Here is a 24,450-nt window from a genome sequence, read left to right on the forward strand (position 1 = left end):
AGTGTTATAATATTCTATGTTTGTCTATGTACTTACTATTGCCAGTGAGTCTTGTACCTTCAGATGATTTCTTGTTTCTCATTAACATTCTTTTCTTTCAGAGCGAAGAAATCCCTTTGGCATTACTTGTATGATAGGCTTAATGTTGATGAAATTCCTCAGCTTTTGTTTATCTGGGAAAGTCTATATTTCTCCTTAAATGTTTGAAGGATATTTTCACAGGATATAAGTCTAGGATAAAATATATTTTCCTTCAGCACTTTAAATATGCCATGCCACTCTTTCCTGCCTGTAAGATTTCCATAGTGAAATCTGCTGCCAGACATATTGGAGCCCCATTGTATGTTGTTTGTTTCTTTTCTGTTGCTGCTTTTAGGATCCTTTATCCATGACCTTTGGGAGTTTGATTATTAGATGCCTTGAGATAGTCTTATTTGGGTTAAATCTTGGTGTTCTATAATTTTCTTGAACTTGAATGTTGACATCTTTCTCTAGGCTTGGGAAGTTCTCTGTTACTATCCATTTGAATAAACTTTCTACCTCTATATCTCTCTCTACCTTTTCTTTAAGGCCAGTAACTCTTAGATATGCCCTCTTGAAGATATTTTCTAGATCTTGTAGGCATGCTTCATTCTTTTTTATTCTTTTTTCTTTAGTCTCCTCTGGCTGTATATTTTCAAATAGCCTGTCTTCAAGCTCATTAATTCTTCTTTTTGATCAATTCTGTTATTAAAGGGCTCTGATGCATTTATTAATAGGCCAATTGAATTTTTCAGCTGCAGAATTTCTGCTTGATTTTTAAAAATTTTTCAATGTCTCTGTTACATTTATCTAATAGGACTCTGACTTGCTTCTCTATGTTATCTTGAATTTCATTGCACTTCCTCAAAACAGCTATTTGGAATTCTCTGTCTGAAAGGTCACATATCTCTTTCACTTCTGGATTGGTCACTGATACCTTATGTAGTTTGTTTGGTGAGGTCATGTTTCCTGGATGACCCTGCTGCTTGTGGATGTTCATAGATGTATGGACACTGAAGAGTTAGGTATTTATTGTAGTGTGGGCTTGTTTATACCTGTCCTTCTTGGGAAGGCATTCCAAGTATTCAGAGAGAATTGAGTGTTGTGATCTAAGTCTGGTTACTGTAGCCATATATGCATTAGGGGGCACCCCAGTAATGCTGTGACTCTTTCAGGCTCATAGAGATACTGCCTTGGTGGTCTTGGGTAAGATACAAGAGAATTCCCTAGATTACTAAGCAGAGACTCTTGTTCTCTTCCCTTTTCTCCAAACAAATGGAATTTCTGTCTCTCCATGCTGAGTTGCCTGGAGCTAGGGGAGAGGTGATACAAGCATGCCTATGACCACTACCACTGGGACTGTGCTATGTCAGGACTGAAGCCAGAACATCTCTGAGTCTCACCCAAGACATACAGCAAATACTGCCTGGGTACAACTGATGTTTTTCAAGGCCCAAGGGCTCTTTAGTCAGCAGATTATGAATTCTGCCAGAGCTGGGTTCTTCCCTTCAAGGCAGCGGGTTCCCTTCTGGCCCAGGGTGTGTCTACAAAGGTCATCCAGGAGCTAGGTCCTGGAATGAGGCCCTCAGGACTCTACCAAGTGTGCTGTCCTACTGTGGCTGAGCAGGTCTCCAAGTTGCAAGACAAAGTCCTCTTTACTCTTCCCTCCCCTCTCCTCAAGTGGAGGGAAGGAATCTCTTCTGCAGCTGCAATTTGTACTGCCTGGGATTGGAGGAGGGGTGATGCAGGCACTCCCTTGGCTGCCCTGGCTGGTGTCTCACTGGGTCTTGTGTATCCCAAGTCGGCTGACTCAAGCACGGTACAGCACCAGAGCTTGCCCAGGAATTGCAGTCTTGTGGCGCAGACTGCTATTCAAGTTTATTTAGGACCCCAGAGTGCTTTAGCCCATGATGATGGTGCTAGCTGGAACTCAGTTTCTGCCCACTAGGATAGACAATTCCCCTGTGGCTAGGGCTGGTCTAAATGCTCCCTCTGTGGGTTCTGTCATGTGTTGCTCTCCACTGTGATGGGGAAGCACTGTCCAGTGCACACAGATTCTCTCTCTCTTTTTTTTTTTTTTTGATGGAGTCTCACCCTGTTGACTAGGCACTGAAGTGCAGTGGTGCGATCTTGGCTCACTGCAGCCTCCGCCTCCTAGGTTCAAGCGATTCTCCTGCCTCCCTCTCCCGAGTAGCTGGGATTACAGACACCTGCCACCACACCCGGCTAATTTTTGTATTTTTAGTAGAGACGGGGTTTCACCATGTTGGCCAGGCTTCTCTTGAACTCCTGACCTCAGGTGATCCACCTGCCTCAGCCTCCCAAAGTGCTGGGATTACAGGCGTGAGCCACCATGCCTGGCCTACACAGATTCTCTCTGCACCATGCCGCAGCTGATGGGGGATGAGAGAGGGGTGTGTAGGCAATTCAATACTGTCTTTCCTGCCTTCTATAGTGCCTTTTTCTTTAATACAGTGTTAAAATCAGGTACTGTGATCACTTATCTGATTTCTTGTTCTTACAAAGGTGCTTTCTTGTGTGGGTAGTAATTTGGTGTTCCTGCGGTGGGGGAGGGGGATAATCTCTAGGAGGTGCTATCTGGCCATCTTGCTTCACCTCCTCCTCCAGCAGTTGCTTTTTATAAGTTTGTTCAAAGCTTATAGTTGTTATCTACTGTAAGATTGTCAGCCATACCAGAAGCAGAAATTCCATCTCATTGTTTTATAAATATGGTCAAGTATCTCTTTTAAAAAAAAAATCATTCATATACCTCACATCCTCATTTTGCACCCTCTCTTTCTACTCTTTACACATTTTTGAAGTGTTTTCTGTTCATATTGCCTACATTTTCTTAGTTTGCAATCCATTTTAATCTGGTTTTCCTTCTTATAACTTCAAAAATACAATTTAGTCTGAAAGATAGGGATGTATGTATGTGTGTATCTCCATCCAGTGAATTCTTGCTCTGTATCCAGTGAACTTTTAATTGACCTCAGCAATATGTGTTGCCCTTTCTTGAATCTCCTTTTTCCATGGTTTCCCTGAGACAAATATTCTCTTGTATTTTTTCGCCTACATCTTTGGCTGCTCACTTTACAGGCTTTTTCTTACCAAGCCATCAAATGTGGAATATAGCTTTATTCTCGACTCTCTGCTGCTCATAAGATTCTCTCCCTGGGTGACCTTATACATGCCCAAGGCTTCATATACCATCTATTAACTGTTAACTCCATTTATATGAGCTCAAACTTTATCTGAATTTCACACTTATGCATCTAAACACCTATCTGATGTTCGTTCACAGATACTTCAGAGACATCTCAAACTGAACATGTTCCACACTGAGCTTTTGATCTCTTCCAGCCCAAAGTAGACCTTTCCCATTGTTCCTTTCTCAATGTCATCTTTTCTGATTCTTTTCCATGTTCTACAGCAGTGGGGATTATCTGGGGTTCTACCTAATTTTCTTTATTCAATGACCAGCTTAATATCTGTCTTTTCCATGCTCCTTCCCCCTTTCTACTTCTGTTCATGAGACAACTCAGTTTTGAGTTCAAAAAGAGTACATGTGTTGATGATTCCCACATCCAGACATGAGGTGCTTTTCCTAATATAACCATCAGCCATTTCAATTTTGGTTTATCTAAAACAAATTCACCAGCATCTGTTAAACCAGCTACTTCTCTTAGCTTATTGCTTGTGTCAGGGTACTACTTTTCTTCTAGATACCGGGTGTAAACCTTTAGCATGTAAGTTGACCCCTCTCTCCATTTTGACAGTCATTTGTCAAGCTCTGGCCTTTATCCCTTGTAGATGGATGTTGCTTTCCTCTCTACCTGTATTTGTCATCAAATGAACCATAACAGGCAGACTAGATGGACTCATGGCTAGGCATACTCAGATGAGCATAAGAGATTTAAACCAAAAGCATGGATGTCATTCAAAACAGCTATTTGTGCATTTAAAAATCAATAATTCTTCATACTCAACATGGCAAGTAATTTCTATTAAAAAGAGATAGAAATGTAAGTATTTAGATTTAGACCACTAAGGGCAACTTCTATCCATTTATTTGTTCAGAAAAATATTTATTGAGCACCTGCTGTTTGCCATGGCTTTTTTAAGGTACTGGGGATACAGCAGGACAAAATTGATAGAGGTTTTCTTTGTGGAGTTTACAGCCTATCACAAAGAGATGAATGCAGGATGATAGATAGATAGATAGATAGACAGACAGACAGACAGACAGATAAACTGATAAAATATTCTATGTCATGTGTGCTGTGGAGGTGGAGAATTTTGGTTTGTTGTTTTACATAGACTGTGTTACACAGTAATTTACATAGTCCAGGCAGACTAAACAGTATATGCAAGACCTGAAGCAGGAAGGAATATGCCAGCGGAATAGGTTGGGCAAATGGGAAAGTGGCAAAAGATGAGGTGAGAACATTGAGCTAACATGGAGGTGAGGTGGGATAGATCATACAGGGTACTGGTATTCTGGTAAATGTTTAGCAGCTGGCTCTCTAGGGAAAAAAATCAATAATAAAAGGTCCTGATCTGTAGTGTTTGCAATTTTTCTGGTGTAAACACTCTCACCATGGCCAATTTCAAGCTAGCAATGGAAAATATAACAGTTAGCTCTTGTGAGCTAGTATAACCCTTCTCCAGGCCATCACTGATATAGAGCCTTGTAGGACAATTGCAGTGATTTTTTTTTAAGTGAGAAAGGATGCCACTAAAGAATATTAGAGTAGGCCAGGCTCAGTGGCTCATGCCTGTAATCCCAAAGGAGGCCGAGGCTGGCAGATCAGTTGAGGTAAGGAGTTTGAGACCAGCCTGGCCAACGTAGTGAAGCCCTGTTTCTAATAAAAATACAAAAAATTAGCTGGGAGTAGTGGTGCGTGTCTGTCATCCCAGCTACTCAGGAGGCTGAGGCAAGAGAATCGCTTGAACCGGGAGGCAGAGGTTTTAGTGAGCCGAGATTGCACCACCACACTCCAGCCTGGACTACAGAGTAAGACTCTGTCTCAAAAAAAAACAAACCAACAAACAAAAAAGTATTAGAGTTACGATGTGTTCAGGTTTCTGTTTCAACAATCAACTGGCTGCTGGGTTGAGAATAATAATTACATGTTAACGTTTGTCTGTTTTCTTTGATTTACATAGTGCTAGCTTACACATTGTTTTCAATTATTAATTGTCAATATTTAAAAATATAGAAAAAAACATAAACTTGATTTTCTTAAAAAATCAAATTTGATCTTTATGTTACTAATTTGAATTGTGGAGTGGCTATCTTTTTTACATAGGTATGCATTTTCCATTTCTCACCAGTTTTAGCTATTATTTTACACAGTTTTTTCTTTGTTTTTAAATTGTGGAGATGAGAAAAATAAACTTTCTAATAACCAACCCTTTTATCAAAATTGGTGTAAAATGAGAGGTAAGAGAGGGTTATATGGTTCAAGAAAAATTGAGCATGCGTATTTCTTTATAGATGTAAAGGATATTTTTAATTTATAATAAAATGTATCTATTTTGAAGGAATACAGCTTAATATATCATTATGAAACAAATCATACAACAGGTTATGATTAGGTATGAAAGATGATTTTTTAAATTGATACACTGACAAAACATCAAAATTTAATCAGGCTTTGATTTTAAATTGATTGAAATAAATTATGTTCTCATAAAATTAATATTTACTATATGAAAAATTGTCAGAATAGCAAAACAATTTGCAAATGTCAGTTTCATAAATGAGTGAGTACAATATATATTGACTTAGAAAAACAAACATTAGCAAAAGTATATCTAAACATAAGTATTGTTTTGAAAATACAGTTAACTTACAGGACAAACTCATTTTATGCTGTTTTTAATGATGATCAAAGTGCAGATATTTAAAATACATCACTGAATTAAGTTAGTTTTGTACATGATAATTTTAATAAAGGATTTGAAAACTTGATGCTCATGAGTCACAACTTTTTTTTAATTTTGAAAAGAAGTCAATAAGCTTAATATACATTGATCAAAATTAGAAAACATGACTAAGACAATTCTTCTGTGGTAGTTAATATTACTTTTGGATTTTTTTCCTCACAAAATAAATTCAGTTGGAAGGGTATAAAACTTAAATTTACTAATTGCCTGATTCAGCATGAATTTCTTTGAAAAGCAAGCCAAAACCCTCCATGGAATGAGAAATTAACATCATGAACTAGATTGATTCTTATGGCTTGAGAGCATAATGCTTTGTTGATAAATTGGGTCCATAATTAAAGCGTCTGCTGTAGTTACACAAGGATATATGCTAATGATTTTTGAATTGTTCATGTCATCCAAGAGAAAATCTACTAATTTTTCTCTACCCCCATTTCCTGCTTTACAAAGATTGGATTCCTTAGTTTATAATATAGTTGACCCTTGAACAATGTCGGGGGTTGGAGCATCAACCAGTCACAGTTGAAAATCAACATAGAACTTTTGACTCCCCCAAAGTTAATAGACTAATGTTGACCAGAGCCTTACCAACAACAGAAATACTCAGATAACACGTATTTTGTATGTCATATATATTACATTCTTACCATAAAGTCAGATAAGAGGAAAGAAAAGGTTATTAAGAAGGTCCTGAGGAAGAAAAAATATATTTACTATCTAAAAATATATATTTACTAAGTAGAAGTGGATCATTATAAAGGTCTTCATCCTTTTTGTCTTTGTGTTGAGCGGGCTGTTGAGGAGGAGGGGTTGGCTTTGCTGTCTCAGGGGTGGCAGAGGCAAAATAAAACCTACATATAAATGGACCCATGCAGTTCAAACCCATGTTTTTCAGGGATCAATTGTATAACCCATCTAAACAGTGACTATTTTTTGTGTAAGGTCATTCTTAAAGCATTGCACACACATATGATCCAATTCACACATTCTGCAGTTGGCTTGTTAGGAAACTTTGTCTGGGAATAATCTGGTCTACAATCTTGTGGGAAAAGAATACCCAGACATTTAAATAACAGACCTAAGTATGAATCCATTCCCCAAACTGTGAAGTTGAAGACTGAATTTTAAAATTGGCTTTCAGATATCAAATTTTATAAAAAATGAATTGACATTGATATTGTGAAACATTGATATTCCACAAATGAGATCTATTAAATTGAGGTGCAACATGGTATTGAAAACTAACTGAGAGTATTGCACTATCGGAATTGCACAAATATCTTGAGAAAAGTTACTTTCAATATAAAAAGCAGTAAGCAAAGATTTTAACTGTAAGTTATTGTCATCCAGGAATAATTGTTTCCTGTTTCTAATCTTTCTTTCCTGGAAGTAAGCTTCAGTAGTGTTACTGCAGGCCTGTCTTTATTCATCCAGCTCTTAGAGAGATGGAGTATTTTATTTAATTGTCATCTTTGAGAAGAATCAGTGAACCTACTGACGTGGCTCCAACTGTTTCTCTGTTGAGAATGAGCCTATGTGTAAGTAGTCAGGCTTCTTGCCTGTAAGGAGGCCTAAAGTCTAGCACTGCCCCCACCTAAAACCGTGTTTTCTGGCCTAATTTCTATCAGTAACAGGTTATATTTTGGCTTCCCACTGAATCTGTTTTGTTGATCTCAAGTTGTTCTAAGCAGAGTATAGAATAATGGTGCCATTTATTGGGGAGTAACCCTCAGAAACCTCAAAATTTGGTATATTCACCAGGAACATTGAGAAATAATAATAGAGAAAGTTTGGAAGGAGAAAGTTTTTGTGCATCCAGGGCCTACAAATGTGGGTCTTGGACTTTAGGGAATAAATGTATTGAGTATAATAGTTTATAGAGACTTATAATAGTTTATAGAGACTTATTTTAGGTCAAACTGATTTTTATTTGTTTGCATTTGGCTTTGAACTTCTGTAGCCTGGGAAGAAAGCTCTGGCTGTCATGAGGAATTTTAAGCTTGGCAGGTGACTGCAACCTATGACTTATGCAACTCATGTGAGAAAATAAGACACAGTCCTTTAGCTGTGTTGGGTGCTTCAGGTAGAGACTGCTTTAGCTTAATGCACAGACCAACCTTGTCCTAAATTGAGACAAGATTCCATTGTAGAGAAGAGTTTTACAGGTATTTTAAACATTGGTGGTCAGAAGAATATTTGCCACTTTTAAACTGCAAGGCAACTAGCTCTGCATGTATAACAGAGCACTAGAGGGGCTCTAGGTCTACATGGTTAGTACCAAGACCAGCTAGATAATCTAGATTGGGTATTCCAGATTCAAGAGAAGACCTCTTTCAGGATCAAGGAGGGCTGTGAAGGCACCTGCTAACCTTTCATGTGGCATTTCCACAGACTTTTAAGACTCCCTCTCCCATTATAGAATCCCAAATTGGCTCTGAATACATTAATATCTTAAGTTCTAACCCTGACTTGCTATCTGAGACCCAAATTGTGATTTCACCATAGATGTGCATTAGACTTTCTTTATTAATTAGGAAATAAGAGATGTGAACTCTTGTTAGAAAGAAATTGCTATCCCCTTGAGACAGAAAATCAACTAAATGACATTATTAGAAACCCAAACACAAGGATATCAAAGTGTTCTGTGCCTGCAACTGGTTGCCTCCAATTATCCCATTTGCTCAAGAAAAGAAAAAACTAGAGTTGTTAAAAGATGGTACTTCAGTTTCATTAAATCCAGAAACAGAGGAAGATTAATAAAGGAAAGTAGGCAGGATAGGCTGGAGGAAGAGATTATTTATTCACTAAGAAAGAGTACAGGGAGAAAGGTACATTGAAGATGGAGTTAGACCAACATACAAGGGGCAGAAAAAGGTACCTAAATTCTAACTGCTTTTAAAGAGGGAAGTATATGTTTGTTGTTACTAAATCATAAATGGTGTATGGAACCCAAGAGAGAGAAGTCCAGGATGATAACCCCAAGAAAACCCAAGTCACTGAGAGGTGACTTTCTAAACCCACAGGACCTCACTTGGAGCAACTGGGGAACTACTACTTAAAGACTGGAACAGCTGTACCAAGGAGTTGTAGAAATCTGGACAGACTTAGAAAATGCCTAAGAGATATTCAAAGCATTTCTTACATGAGTTTCCATGTGACACAGTCATCACAGGGAGATACAAGCATTGCATTTACTCTGAGAGAACTTATTGACCTTAGTTGATGAATTTATGAAATTAGGATCTTAATGGAAGGTAGTAGAAAGATACGAAGAAATGTAGATGTGACAATCAGAGACCAAGTTCAGGTTTTTGTTAACTGTCTGATGGAAGAATCTCTCTTGGGGAGATTATCCGTGTCATTGAGATTATGGTAAACAAAATCTGAACGGTGAACAGAGAGCTTGTTGATTTTCTTCTCTCTTACTGTGGTAGACCTCACAGATGAATCCAGAGTAGTTATAAAAATAATTGCCTGGGATGGAAAGCAAAGACAAAGTAAATGGAAGGGAGCCACTCAGTTCCTGCAGGCAGCATTAGCTCTTACATAGACTAGAGAAGAAAAAGGACTGGTTTAAGAAGTAGACTAAATTGTTAAGAAACTCAAGTAGCCTTGAAAGGGGTTGGGGACTAGCACAGGGAAATTAAATACCAATGCATCAGAAATTTAATTTCAGAAGCAACAAAACTGCTTTAGTGCAGGAATCTATTAGTGGTGATTCTTCAGCTAAGATGAATTATGAATGAAGAAGTCTTTCCTAGCAGATGGGTTTCATGTCCCAAGTAGTTCCATAGCTACAGATGGTGGAAATAGCCCCTGTGGCACAGGACTAAGAGTGGCTGCCCCTGAGAGATGGTGCAGGTGTGGCATGGATTAGAGACTGAATCTAGGGCACCATCAAGGGCTTAAAAACCTAAGACTCTATGGGAAAATGGAAATAAGAGGTTCTGGGTATGCTTGATGGGAAGAAAGAACCCACAGTGATTTTGGGGACTGGCTGCTGCTATTTCAGGTGTCTATTTCAAGTTTGCAAGGAGACAGAAATGCCTGAAATGATACTATTAAAAAAGAAGGAAGAACCAAGGCCATAGTTTAGATATACCCCAGGGCCAACTGCCCATAACCATGTAGTCAAAACTTAAGTCATTCTGATTTCCCCATAATGCTAGCTCTAATCATGACGGGAACAAAACATAAGCTCTATGAACATGGTTCAGTTGAAATCAAAACAATTGACTAGAGACAAAGGAGCTTAAACAACTCTACTTCCTTAAAAGGGATGGTAATATACAACAGGCAAGAAAAAAAAAAGGTTAAAATACTCCTCCTTTGTGCTTTATAATCTGCACTGTGGCTGCTTTACTTGAGGCTTCTTACTACTTTCAGTTTGAAGTCTCCCAGTTTGAGAACTGTTCTTAGTGTGCACAATAAACTTTTAACATTTTTTCTAAGTTGATCTGATTTTATATTTCTTAATGCTCCGAGCAAGCACACAGGAAACGTAGATGGAATTTTTTTCCCACAAAAATGGAAATGTAAAGAAATGGTGTCTATGTGCCTTATTTTCTTTACCCAGTCTACCATTGACGGGCATTTAGGTTGACTCCATGTCTTTGCTATTGTGAATAGTGCTGCAGTGAACGTATGTGTGTGTGTCTTTATGGTAGAAGGATTTATAATCCTTTGGTATATACCAGTAATGGGATTGCTTGGTGGAATGATAGTTCTATTTTTAGGTCTTTGAGGAAGTGCCACACTGCATTCCACAATGGTTGAACTAATTTACCCTCCCACCAGCAGTGTATAAGCATTCCCTTTTCTCTGCAACCTTGCCAGCACTGGTTATTTTTTGATTTTTTAACAATAGCCATTTTGAGTGATGTGAGATGGTATCTCATTGTGGCTTTGATTTACATTTCTTTCATGATCAGTGATGCTGAACTTTTTTTCATATGCTTGTTGGCTGTATGTGTGTCTTCTTTTGAAAAGTGTCTGTTCATGTCCTTTGCCCATTTTTAATGAGCTTGTTTTTGTCTTGTAAATTTAAGTTTTTTATAGGTGCTGGATATTAGACCTCTGTCTGATGCATAGTTTGCAAAAACGTTCTACCATTCTCTAGGTTATCTGTTTAGTTTGCTGATAGTTTCTTTTGCTGTGCAGAAGCTCTTTAGTTTAATTAGATCTCATTTGTCAGTTTTTGCCTTTGTTGCAATTGCTTTTAGCATCTTTGCCATTAGATCTTTGCCCATTCCTATGTCCAGAATGACATTTCGTAGGTTGTCTTCCAGGGTTTTTATAGCTTTGGGTTTTACATTTAAGTCTTAATCCATTTTGAGTTGGTTTTCATATATGGTATAAGGAAGTAAAACAGTCTCAATGTCCTTTGCAGCAACACAGTTGGAGCAGGAGGCCATTTTCTTTAGCAAACTAATTCAGGAACAGAAAACCAAATACCACAAGTTTTTATTTATAAGTGGGAGTTAAATGAAGAGAAGAGATGGACACAGACAGGTGAACAGCAGACACTGGAGCCCACCAGAAGGTGGAGGGTGAGAGGAGAAGAGGATCAGGAAAAATAATGAATGGGTATTAGGCTTAATACCTGGATGATGAAATAATCTGTACAACAAACACCCATGACACAAATTTATCTATGTAACAAACCTGCACATGTATACCTGAACTTAAAATAAAAGTTAAAAAACTGATATGGAAATGTAATTGTAAATGGTAAATGCAAAATAAACGTATTCCTGGGAGAATATTTTTCCACTGGGCTTAAGTAAGCAAGTCATGGAATACAGACAATTGGTCTTGAATGAGAGACGTCTGTTGAGATTGACTCCAGAAAGTTTTTCCTTTTCTCTCAGATACCAGGATTACTGGGGTCCTGGTAGCTCTGGTTCTGGAAATGCAATTTTGCCTGGAATAATTGACCTATGCGCAGGAGATTGGCTTTCTAAATTGTGTGTGTGTGACAAAGGGGTGTGGTAATTTTGTGAGTCCTGTTAGCTGTTTTGATTCTTTAAAAGTAAGGCCTCTGAGAGACTGGGCATTGAATTACTATGACTTGAGAGGCTTTGGAAGCTCCAGACCCATTCCAGAGAGAGACAGGTGGTTACTGGAGGAACCTCAACTCTACCCAGACAGCAAATCCTGCCAACTAAGCCTGCGGAAAAGATATGAAGGGGAAGGGTATTTGTTTTGTAAGTGGACTTTGTACTTTGAATTTTAATACGTGGGGCAAGATAATTTTATTTCAAACTTTAGTTCTTTTAGATTTTCATGTCTTTGAACTTAAAGTTGTAAAGCAATCTAATCTTTAGATATAAATTTATTCCTTGGAATTTAATAATAGCAAGGAAATTGTCTTCAAATAAGAGGCATCTCTTTATAGACGTTTGGTTATTGGAATATCTTCAAGATAGCATCCAATCTCATTGCAGAATCTCTGACATGCTACATTAGACAGTATGCCTGGACATAATTTTGGACAGAAAATAGAATAGGGGATACATTTTCAGCTCTTCCTACAGAATGGACTCAAAGCTGACATATGGAATGTTTGGTTCTGACTCACTGCAGATTCTTCTGGGGATGACATTTAAGCCGCCTGCCCTTGGAACCTCAAGGAAACACAAGTCAGCAGAGCTCAGTGCAGGGTGTGGGCTCATGGAGATGGGAGCAATGCTCTCCCAAGGCAATCAGCATCTCTGGCTGACCATAGGCTTCATGTTTAAGCCCAATGAATTAAGAAGATGAAAAACTGGGAAGTGTTAGTGGGGCTAACATTAAAATTAATATTTTTGCTTCATTTTCTCCTCTTTTGTTTGAACGTTTGATATAAATCTTGGCTCTCTTTGCTCATTAAAACCCAGTGTGGTAACCTTTTCAGAGTCCTTAATTTCCTAATATGAAATGTGATTCAATTCAACAAACAGTTGTTCAGCACTTATTGTATATTTCTGTTCTGGGTACTAGGAATATAGAAATAAATAATATTACATTAGATGCTGACTTTATTTACATGTTTGAGTCCAATAATATAAAAATACATAAATCTTAAGGACAGCATGAAGAGAAAGTGATCATCCTGTCTGGGAGTTTGGAGGTAGACAGCTTTCATCAAAAAGGGAATTTTTGAGCAAAATGGTTAAGCAGAGAAAGCATATTTTTAAGAGGGACTGGCACATAATTAACACATGGGGAAATGATGTGCATGTTTTATCAAGATACTAACATGAGTTGACAGTTCCTGAGGATAATTTCTATATTGTGAAATAAGGATGGAGCGGAAGAGACCAGATCATAACCATCTCGGAAGCTGAGATGTGGACATTATTTTATGGATGACCAGCCTTAATCCAGAGAGATTTGATCAAGTTTACAAAATAGAGCAGCTTGGCCAAGTGACTTCTCCATTTCTTTTTAGCTTCACAGTCTTCTGTTTTGTGTCTTGGTCCCCTACTGTAGCTTGAGAATACTTAATTCTCAGCTATTCCAAATCAGCAGGTACCACACCGTATTTGGTAGGGTTAGGTTTGGCTGCATATAACAGAAAAACCCATAATAAAGAATAACGGTAGATTAAACATGACAGAATTGTGTTTTCCTCAGGTAAAAGCAATTCTGCGGCTAGTCTGGCAACTTGGCAAAATTGTTGGTAACCAGGCCCCTTCCCACTCTTCACTGCACAAGCCCAGGAGCATGAACTTGTCCTCATGTTCTGAGATGGCAGCTGAAGCCCCAGATGATCATGTTCATGTTCCAGGATGGAAACTTTTAAGAAGATTTCCTAGAGGCACCTGATACACTTTTACTTATTTCTCAATGGCAAGAATTTGGACCCACGGTCATACCTACGGTTGGAGAACAGTGGGGCATATGATTGCACTGATTAATTTTTTTTATCGAGAAAAAGTGGAAAATAAATATTGAGATAGACAATTAGCTATCTCTGTTCTATCCATGGAAAAATGAGATATTTATCTATCTAAGTGGAAATGAACATGGTAGGCTATCAAAGATTAGAGAAAGAATTTATCCCCAAAATTGTTTTTCTAATTCTGTTTCTTGGACATCTCTTTTTCTTTCAACTGTAGCGTCGCAGTCCCTGAATTTGAAACTCCATTCACAACATACAGTATACATCCTCAAATGCTGAATGCACACTCAGTCGTATGTGTCCACAGCATCCTTCTCTCCCTGACTTCTGGGACTTTGGATGAACTGTGTTGACTGTTTTCACGTCCTTTCACATTTATTGTTCCTGGTATAAACGAAATGCCACAAATACACCATGATTTTATTTAACACTCAAAAGTCAGGCTTTTGAGACTCAAAAACAACCTTTTGCTTCATGTTTGCTGTGAGAGTCAAAACTCCATTATAAAACTCGGAAGCTGCGCATGAACTCTCAATCTGTGTATCATCTTTTCCCCAAGGCAACGTCTAAAGGCCTAAAAGAGAATTGCGATGCAAAACAAGAATTTTGAGGGATAATAAATGCATTGGCTAATAACAAACCAACCCAACATACTTATAATAGAGACGATAATCAATCTAAATGCCCAATAATGAAAACTAAACATAACATTATGATGAAAAGTATAAAGTCATTAAATATTTTGAAGGATTGTAAATAATATCAAAACATTTATATTTCAATGAGTGAAGAGAACAGTATATAAAAGTGACTATGTATAGAGATGACAAGTTTAGAAGTATACTCAGAAAAGTTATGAGGAAAAGGAGCATAGTTTTAGCAGTGATTGGGTGGCAGACTATGGATAATTCCTATTTTCTATTTTCTAAATTATCCCTCTGAGGAACATGAATTATTTTTATAATAAAGCATTATTAGGATGCACATATATATATGTGTGCATATATTTACAGTTTGAAATAAAAAATAAAGTTGCCATCCCATACGTAATGGTGGATAAATGACTCACTTCTGTCTGGGCATGTCGTGGACTGAATTTTGTCCCCAATGGTGGATAAATGACTCACTTCTGTCTGGGCATGCTATGGACTGAATTTTGTCCCCATCACCCCCAAATTCATATGTTGAAGCCCTAACCACCAACATGAATATGACTATATATGGAGATACGGCCTTTCAGGAGGTAATTAAGGTTGAATGATGTCATAAGGGTGTGGCCCTAATCTAATAGGACTGGTGACCTCATAAGACGAGGAAGAGACACCAGGGGCATGCATAGATGAAAGACCATGTGAGGATACAGCTTGAAGGTGGTCGTCTGCAAGCCAAGGGGACAGGCCTCAGGAGAAGCCAACCCTGCAGTCACTTGGATCTTGGACTTGCAGCCTCCAGAACCATGAGAAAAATATGTTTCTGTTGTTTAAGCCACTCCACCTGTGGCATTTTGTTTTGGCAGCTGGAGGAGACTAAGTGTGTTGCACTTTTTTTTTTCTTCTGAGAAGGAAAAAAGCCAGGAGAGAAACTTGAAGTAGCAAAATGGGGACTCAGGAAAACCAAGGGAAGGAGGAGGATGGAGGCTTTTGGCCACCACACACTCCCTTGCTTGGAGGGCTAGAATTTGCCCTCCGTGACTGCACAAACACATTTAAAGACATCTACCTTTGAGTGCTCCAGATGTTTGAATCAGTGACTGTATTGCTCCGTACTTGTCCCCTCTGCAGAGGAGGCATTCCCAGTTGCCTCCAATGTGCATCCTGTGACTTGGACCCCAGACTTCTCTTCCTTCTGGCTGCCTGCTTTGGATGTGTTTTTGCTTATCCCTCGGCTTTTTAACGTGACAATCGACTCCGCATGTGTCCCAGGCAGCCGTGAGGAGAGAGAAACTCCTTGTTCTTTCCCTGCAGGCCAAGGCAAGGAGAGAAGAAAGGGAAATGAACCGTGTTACATTTCTGTCTGCAGCATGATTCCCTGTCATGATTTTCCTCCAATCAGGGAAGGTTACTTTGGCAACCGCCAATTAATGTCCCTTTAAATAACTTCCTCCTGGTTAGTGATACTTCATTTTCATAAAACCAGCAAGTCCCGCAGAGATGTCTTAAAGTAGCCAAATCCTTTTTTTTCCCTTTCTCATTACTTAAGAAACATATTAAATATATATATTTTTACCAGGTCTTGCTCTGTTACCCAGGCTGGAGTGCAGTGGTATGATCCTAGCTCATTGCAGGCTACTGCTGGGCTCAAGTGATCCTCCCGCCTCAGCCTCCTGAGTAGCTGAGACCACAGGCCAGAGCCACCATACCCAGCTGAGAAACATATTTGAACAGATCACATAACATTTTAAAATATATTGGCATAAAAGTGAAATATACTAGTTAAAGCTTCATGTCATTGTCCTTAAAAAATACTAAGGGGAAAAAGATTTGTAAAATATAAAAATAGAGGTTGCATGTCAATTTCAAGATTTCTTAGAGCATTGATGATAAACTTTATTTTAATGCGGTGTTGATTTAATAATATCAGTAAAGTGATCTCTATATTTTACAAGCATATTAATTGTTGCTGATTGCAGGATGACTTTGAAAAGGGAGGCTGGGTGTGGTGGCTCATGCCTGTAATCCCAGCACTTTGGGAGGCCGAGGCAGGCGGATCACCTGAGGTCAGGAGTTTGAGACCAGCCTGGCCAACATGCCGAAACTCTGTCTCTACTAAAAATACAAAAATTAGCCAGGCATGGTGAATTAGGCGGGTGTGGTGGTGGGCACCTGTAATTCCAGCTATTCAGGAGGCTGAGGCAGGAGAATCTCTTGAACCCGGGAGGTGGAGTTTGCAGGGAGCCGAGATCATGCCACTTCGTTCCAGCCTAGGCGACAAGAGCAAAACTCCATCTCAAAAAAAAAAAAAAGGGAAAAACGATCACATTTTTGTGTTTGAAATAGCATGTACAATCACTGCACTTCAATGGCAAGGAGGTAGTTCAACCTGCGAGAACACACACACCTCCCCTTAGAGGCTCCCAAAATGATTTTTCACTTAACAATTTTGTACCGACACTGTGCCATACCAAAGTACTGCAACCAATTACAGGTATTTACTGCAGAATACGCTTTGCAGTAAAACTAACCCTGAAAATGTAAGAAATTGTTTTTATGAGCGATAGAAATGCCTATTCTGGAAGCTCTAAAAAACATTAAATTTTACTTCAGGTGTAGAAAGTTGCCTGTGAAAATATGCTTCTTGCAATTTCAGATGATACAGTAATTCACAGGATTATCAAAACAATGCTGTTGAACAGCAGTATAGATTTATTTAGTTCTATACGTCTCACCTTTAGACATTTTAAGATGAAGTGTTTGTCCTTTCAATTAATCAAAAATGTTTTCCCTTCCACTTAGCTAAGTCGCTCAGGTCTCTAGCCCAGTCGGCATTTTCTCTCAGATATTTGGCTGAGTGCCATACTGAAGAATTAGGTCTGGTAATTAAATCCAATCTCAGCAAAGTTTTTTTTTTTTTTTTTGTCTGACACTTTATTTAGGTTTTATGCAAAATGGAATCCCATAGGGACAGAGAATGAACATGTTGTGAAGTATAATTGCAATGAAATATATTTAACAGTTATTTTTGAAGAAAACGCTTAGAGATTTCCCGTGACTTGAATCAGCTTCAATGTCTTTATGCAGCTTTTTCCATTAATGCTTCCCATCCTTTATGATTAGACATATTCATCTATTTTCTGCTGGTTTTCTACATTAATAAGCTGCTTTTGTCAATGATTTTATGTAAATCAGTATGTTTCCCGCTGATTCATACACACACATGTCAAAATATTTTAAAAGCGAGACACGTTATAGGTTAAAATATACAGGTAAATATAATATGTATGTATTACATATGCATGTATTTTTGACATTCTTCATTTTGATATATTCATATATCTTCATATACATATTGAAAAGCATATCTTCTATTGCTGTGTCTTAAATTTTCAAGTATTTAGATCTGATCACTTTCTGCAATTGACAATTTAAATGTTCCCAAATTATACAAGGAGAAGGAAAATCAGGATCTAAAAATATAATGAGGGTTGCTGTTTTGGAGACACCTCTAAGGCCATCTTACTTAGTCCATTTCCCAAGTTTCCAGCTGCACTGTTTCATCATAGAATGGAATTTACAAATTGCCTCCCAATGCTGTCAGATTCTATTATTTATAATAAATTAATTCTTACATGCGTTTCTAAGAAAAGTTGTGAAAATAATTTTCTGGAGGTCCTTACATATAGTGTTTCCCACAGAGAATGTGTGCGTCTGTTTTGCTGGTTAGTTGGTTAGCATGATTTTGTACCTAGAAGTACAATCTTTGGAATGGTGTTCCTTCCAGTCATAAAGTGCTTTTAACTGATAGACAGTTTTTCATCACAATAGTTATAACTGCATCAGTAATATAATGAATGAAAACAATACATACATATATACACAATGCACATATGCAGATATGAATCTCATGCACAAAATCAGGCAGTTAAGAAAAGACTGTTTTCATTATTTCTGTCTCTGGGTTTAATTTCTGTTTGGGGTCCTCACTCTGCTAAGTAACAGAAAGTTCATCTTCATGCACATAGCACTCTTCCCCACCCTGCCTAGGTTGCATTTATGGGAGGAGGATGGGTGTTTGGGAGAAGGCAACATGGCTTTGCAATATTCAGGTACTGAGTGGAGCCATATGTTCTGTGGGTCTGTGTCGTTTAACCACACCTGCATCAGCTGAGCCATTCTCATTCCCATCAGTCTTGAGTCATTTTACCCAGGTAATTGCTGTGTTTTCCTGGTTCCAACCATAAGAATTCTGTCTCTGTACAGAGGCTGTCCATGCTGTCCATGTGGTTGGCTTCTCCCTGGTACAATGACATCATTCTCTTGCTTGATACTGCGTGGATACACAGGCCCTCCATGAAACCGCTAAGTCCTTTGTTCCAGATTTGTTACTGCCCTGCTGTATAAGTACTCTATGCTTTTTGTATGTGAGGTTGAGAACCCTGGGATCTTGCCAATTTTCAGAGTTCTACTGGGCATGGGGCACAGATTTCCTCTACTCTCAGTCTCCCAAACATCTCTCCAGAGGTTTTTGTCATTTCTGCCCCCTCCTCTCTCTGACTTAGTGTATTAGTCCATTTGCACTGCTATAAAGGAATACCTAAGACTGGGTAATTTATAAGGAGAAGAGGTTTATTTTGGCTCATGGTTCTGCAGCCTGTACAAGCATGTCACCAACATCTGCGTGGCTTCTGGTGAGGGTCTCAGGAAGCTTCCACTCATGGTGGAAGGCGATGGGGGACCTGGAGTATCACATTGTGAGAGAGGGAGTGAGAGAACGAGGGAGGAGGTGCCAGGCTCCTTTAAACAAACAGGTCTCCTGTGAACTCATAGAATGATAAATCATTCATTACCCTGAGGACAGCACCAAGACCTTCCTAAGGGACCTGCCTTCCTAACCCAAACACCCCCTCCCACTAGGCCCACCTCTAACATTGGGGATCACATTTCAAAATGAGATTTGGAGGGGACAATTATCCAACCATATCATTTAGCCAAAGAATGGAAAGGCTAGGCCTACCTAGAATATCCTCTCAAGAACACGACTGGCATCTAATTGTTGTATCCTCTTTCTCTTGTTCTGTCTTCTTTCAGTTCTTGGATTCTTTAGTTAGTTCAGCTGAGAGTAGAGGGTTAGGAATTGGAAGATGGAATAGCATGAACAGTGATGCTGAAGTGAGTTCATGAAGGGTGGATATGAGAGTGAGTGGAAACTTGTGATTATGTTGGGGAGTGTGACTGGAGGTCAGGGGTGACCTGGAGATCTGTTTGGCGAGTTATGGGGCTGGGAGTAAGTTGAGGAGATCACCAGTAGTCTCGAATTTTCAAACTATAGAATTTTTTTCTTTAGGGTAATGAGAAGCCTTTGGAAATTATTGAGCAGAAAGTGATATAATCCAATAAATGGTATAGATTTTAGATACTTTATGGAGTTATTTGATAGGGGATCACATTTCAACATGAGATTTGGAGGGGACAACTCAAATATGATTCCAAGAACCTAACCTGAGCTATGGTGAGTTATGCAGGAGGAAGGGGAGTTCTGTCTTGGACATATGATGTTGCAGAGGCGATTTTGAGATGTAAAGAGAGGTAAAGCCTAGGGATGTATTGATGAAAATAATCGATTGATTGTAGCTCAAACTGTGGAAATAGAAGAGAGAAGAAGAAAGAGAACAAAATTCATTTTGGAATAGTGAGGAACAGTCAGAAACTGGACAAAGATGCAAAATTAGAAGAATGAAGACATAGAAACATAGAAGGAGGATTTCTAAATAGGAGTGTTATCACCAGCATCAGTTGTTGCTGGAGAGGTTTCCAGGGATGTAGTGGTTTCACAGTGCACAGTAATCCTCCCAATTCAAAACACCTGAAAGTTCTATTAAAAATATGAAAAAAAATATTTCTATAATGATTGTGAAAATTGGGAAAGTAAGGGGAATTTGTTGCATGGTGCCTTTGCCTGAGGGAGTTGCCTTGTAAGAAGCTGTTGTTTCCTTTGTGCTCACCCTCTCTAGTGACAGCTCTAGGTCTGGAATGGGAATGCATGGATTGAGTGTGTGTGATGGAGGAGTTGGTGCCTGAGAAATTACAAAGGCAAACCTAGGTGGAGAAAGCTGGCATAAGAAAAGAGTAACAGGACTTTGCTAAATTCTTATGAGCAAAATCTACAGGGAAATGAATTCTGAGGAAGCTCTACCAAGAAGGGAAAAGCATAATTATAGATCAATGTATTTATCAATCAATCAATCAATTATAAATCAACCCATTTATCATTGTAGGCTCACATCCCAGAGATTCTGGATTCAATGTGCTAGACCAAACAGCAAGAAATAGTTCTCATTGTTGACTTGGCTAGTTGAATAAAACCTAGGTTCTACAGAGGTGTAAATAAACTTTATCTGTCAGAAAATACTCAGTGTGGCCAGGTGTGGTGGCTCACACCTGTAATTCCAGCACTTTGGGAGGCTGAGGCGGGTGGATCACCTGAGGTCAGGAGTTCGAGACCAGCCTGACCAACATGGAGAAACCCTATCTCTACTAAAAATACACACAAAAAATTAGCTGGGCGTGGTGGCTCATGCCTATAATCCCAGCTACTCAGGAGGCTGAGGCAGGAGAATTGCTTGAACCCGGGACGTGGAGGTTGCAGTGAGCCGAGATCATGCCATTGCACTCCAGCCTGGGCAACAAGAGTGAGACTCCATCTCAAAAAAAACAAAACAAAATGAAACTCGGTGTACCATAGACTATGTCTACCAGAGACAATAGTTCTTGGTTGGCTAATCAAGTGTGGTTCCCCTAACTACATCCTCCAAGAGGTCTTAGAAGGAACTGTCTTCACCAACGCTTTCACAAATATATCGTTGAGGTGAGCACCTTTGAGATGTGGTCCAGGGGTTTTTTCTGTAGGCAGAGATGCCAATAGGAAATGCTGCAGGGGCAATGGTCTCATAAACTCAATGGGAAGCACCCAGAGACCCAAGCAAGTAATAGCAGTTATTTGGGAGAGGTAACATGGTGTGCTTACCTTCATGGTCAGCTGGAAGGGTGTGATCCATACAGTTTGGAGGTGGATAATTGATCATGAGTTCTTTGATTGGAAGCTCACTACAGCTTTCTTAATGAATTCAAATAAGAAATAAAACCATCTCTAGGTGTTGCAAAGAGTCCTGACTTGAGCTTTTGTAATGGAGAGTCATTGTGCCTCATACAGTTCTCAGCCCTGAGCCACATCAAACAGCTGGAGCCCCTTGAGTAAAGGCAGGTCTGAGCCCCCTCAGAAAAGGCCCGATAGAAAGTCACAAGGGGATACTCTTTATATTTCTACTGATTTTTCCTTAAAAGCCTCCTTGGTAGTGATTTACCATGGTAACTGGGCCCTGGGAAAAAGGAAATACCTAAATATTCTAAGGGAAGATTTTCCAATGGCTCTAATCTAGACTAATTTCTGAAATTCCACTAAGGCCTACCAGGAGGAATAGGTATTTAAAAAGCCAGATGATAATTAGGATCCAGTTTAGGGTAAATAGGGTGAATAATCATGTTTTTGAACATGGTTATTCATTCTTGTACATATGTGTACATATAAATATTATGTATGTATACATAAGTGTGCATATTCTATACAATTGGAATAGATTTCCTGAGTAATTGGCAAATATCTTCATAAGTTTCCTGATCTACGAAGGAAGGACTGTTACAGTAGGAAGGGCCAACTGGAAGTTTAAGTGCAATAAAAGAAACAAGGCAATGTTAATACTCTTGGAGTTCCCAGATCTCATCTCATCCCCATCACTAGAAGCAGTTAGCTTTATAGAATAGTGCAATGGACAATGGAATACTTAATAATAGTGCCAATACCTGATTTTACAAAATCCAGAATACACTCTAAACTGTCAACTGAAACACGGTACTCTTTCTTCCATACTCAGAGATGTGCATGTCCAGGAATAATGAATTGGAAATGGGAATTGATTCTCTACCTGGTAAAGTAATGACCCACCTATAAAGCTTGCTTTCTTTCCCTGTGATTCTGTTAATCATTTTAGTACCTCAAGGAGAAATGCTTCTTCCAGTGGATGTACTAACAGTTTTCAGAAGAATTGGAAAATAAACTTAATCATTTTAAGCCACTCATGCTTCTGAGAGAAGAGGGGAAAATAAGAATCATGGGATGATTGATTCTAACTGTCAGGAGGAAATAGGGCCTCACTACCCAAAAGAGATGAGTGTAGATGATTCCCTGGGCAGCATCCTATTACTACTTTATCAAGTGGTGAAAATTAATGAAAAATTACAGCTGCCCCCTACAGGCCAGACCCACCAGGGCTGCGATCTCCCAGATGGGAAGGAAGGTTTGTGTCACCCATGAACTAAAGACCCCACACGGGTTACTATGTTGGCTGAAGATGAAAGGAAGATGAATTGTACAGTAGTGGGGAGAAATCACAACTATCAGCTACAACCCCAGGACTCATATTTCCTTCTTTACCACGTCATGTATACATTGGTATATTTTGACTAATTTTCTTTGTCTTTCCTTCCTCCCTACTATGCCATTTAAAACATGAGTTTTGTTGGTTAATTTTACATTTCAGGCCACTGGCTACAGAATATTAAGGTGGAATCCAACAGAAATAGAGAGGAAAATAACATCACTCAGAGCTCTTAGACTTTGAGCTGGAGGCAGTAACTGACAAGGCTTAGGGTTGCCTTCCTTTGCTGGGAGAGCTTGAAAATGTCTTGATTGTTTAAGGAACGTTGCATCATATGAGGCATAAGTGTTTTTAAGTGAAGAACATATGTGGATATCAGGTACGAAGATAACTGGACCTGTGCAGGACATCAGCTATTGTTCGGAAAGTCAAGCTCCAACACCCTTCCCTTCCATTTGTGCAGAGACCTTTAAAATGTGAGTCTTGGTGAAAGGGAGGCCTCACTTCCCATTACAGAAGCTGAAATTGAGGCAGGAGAGTAGGGTCTGGAGGCAGGGAAACTAAGGCTGATTCACACTTACTTCCTAGAACTGAATCAAAAGGAAAACCCCACTTCTCCACACCCAACTTACAAAGGGATAAGAGGCTACTAACTTTGCACCGCCTCACAGATGAAAAATGGAAAGTACCTTTGATTGGTTCCCTCCTGCAACCAATCAGGCTGGTCATGGGGCAAGTCTTCACTTGTAACTTTGTAACTTCAGCCTCTGATTGGTCACCTATCACAACTAATCGGACTGGCTGTGGGCCACTCCTTCATTTACATAGGGTGTAACTAAGTAACCAGTGGGAAACCTCTAAAGGATATTTAAACCCCAGAAAATTCTGTAACCAGTGCTCTTGAGTGGCTTGCTGGAGCCTGCTCCCACTCTGTGGAGTGTACGGGAGTGTACTTTCATTTCAATAGCTCTGTGATTTTGTTGCTTCATTGTTTTGTTGCTTTGTTTGTGAATATTGCCCAATTCCTTGTTCAAAATATCAAGAACCTGGATGACTCAAAGTCAAGACCCTCCACAGGTAAAAAAAAGGCCAGACACTCCTTTCCCGTGGCCTCTGCTCCTAGAATATGTGTCCATTGCCTAGGCTTAAATATTCAAATGTTCCAGTGATACAAAGCCAGGTGAGAAATGCTTCTGGGTGCTAGTTTGAGAATAAGTGTGGAATCCAGCAAGGGCAGTGGCTAGTGTCAAAATCCTGGAGGCAAGAACAGGAGGTGTCTGGTGGTGGTGACACTAAGTTCTTACTGTCAGCAGTGGTGGTCACCAGAGGTGGCTTTCTGACAAAATGTGCCTGGTTCCCAGCTGTTCACTCTACTCCGGTCCTGCCCATTTTCTCAGCCTGGATTCTCTGGCCTTTTTGCTGATTGAGTTAATGACACAATATCCTTTCGGCAAATGCCTTTTCTGCTTCATTAAGTTAGTGATATTTGGTCTCCATTGCTTGT

General features: G+C 39.2%; 1 protein-coding gene across 7 annotated transcripts in view; it reads left to right on the forward strand.

Moving 5' to 3' along the window:
* Positions 1–24,450, forward strand: part of RFC3 (replication factor C subunit 3) — a 212,904-nt gene that overhangs the window by 27,221 nt on the left and 161,233 nt on the right. Inside the window, exon 9 of one of the 7 annotated variants that reach the window (XM_014347421.5) lies at positions 11,363–12,864. The exons of the other annotated variants lie outside the window; for them this stretch is intronic. Within the exon in view, the coding sequence (XP_014202907.1) occupies positions 11,363–11,404 (42 nt within the window). The 3' untranslated portion in view covers positions 11,405–12,864. Of the gene's footprint in view, positions 1–11,362; positions 12,865–24,450 lie in introns of those variants that run through there. 7 annotated transcript variants of the gene reach the window in all.

Source organism: Pan paniscus, chromosome 14, assembly GCF_029289425.2.
Source record: "Pan paniscus chromosome 14, NHGRI_mPanPan1-v2.0_pri, whole genome shotgun sequence".
In the NCBI taxonomy this organism is placed as follows: domain Eukaryota; kingdom Metazoa; phylum Chordata; class Mammalia; order Primates; family Hominidae; genus Pan; species Pan paniscus.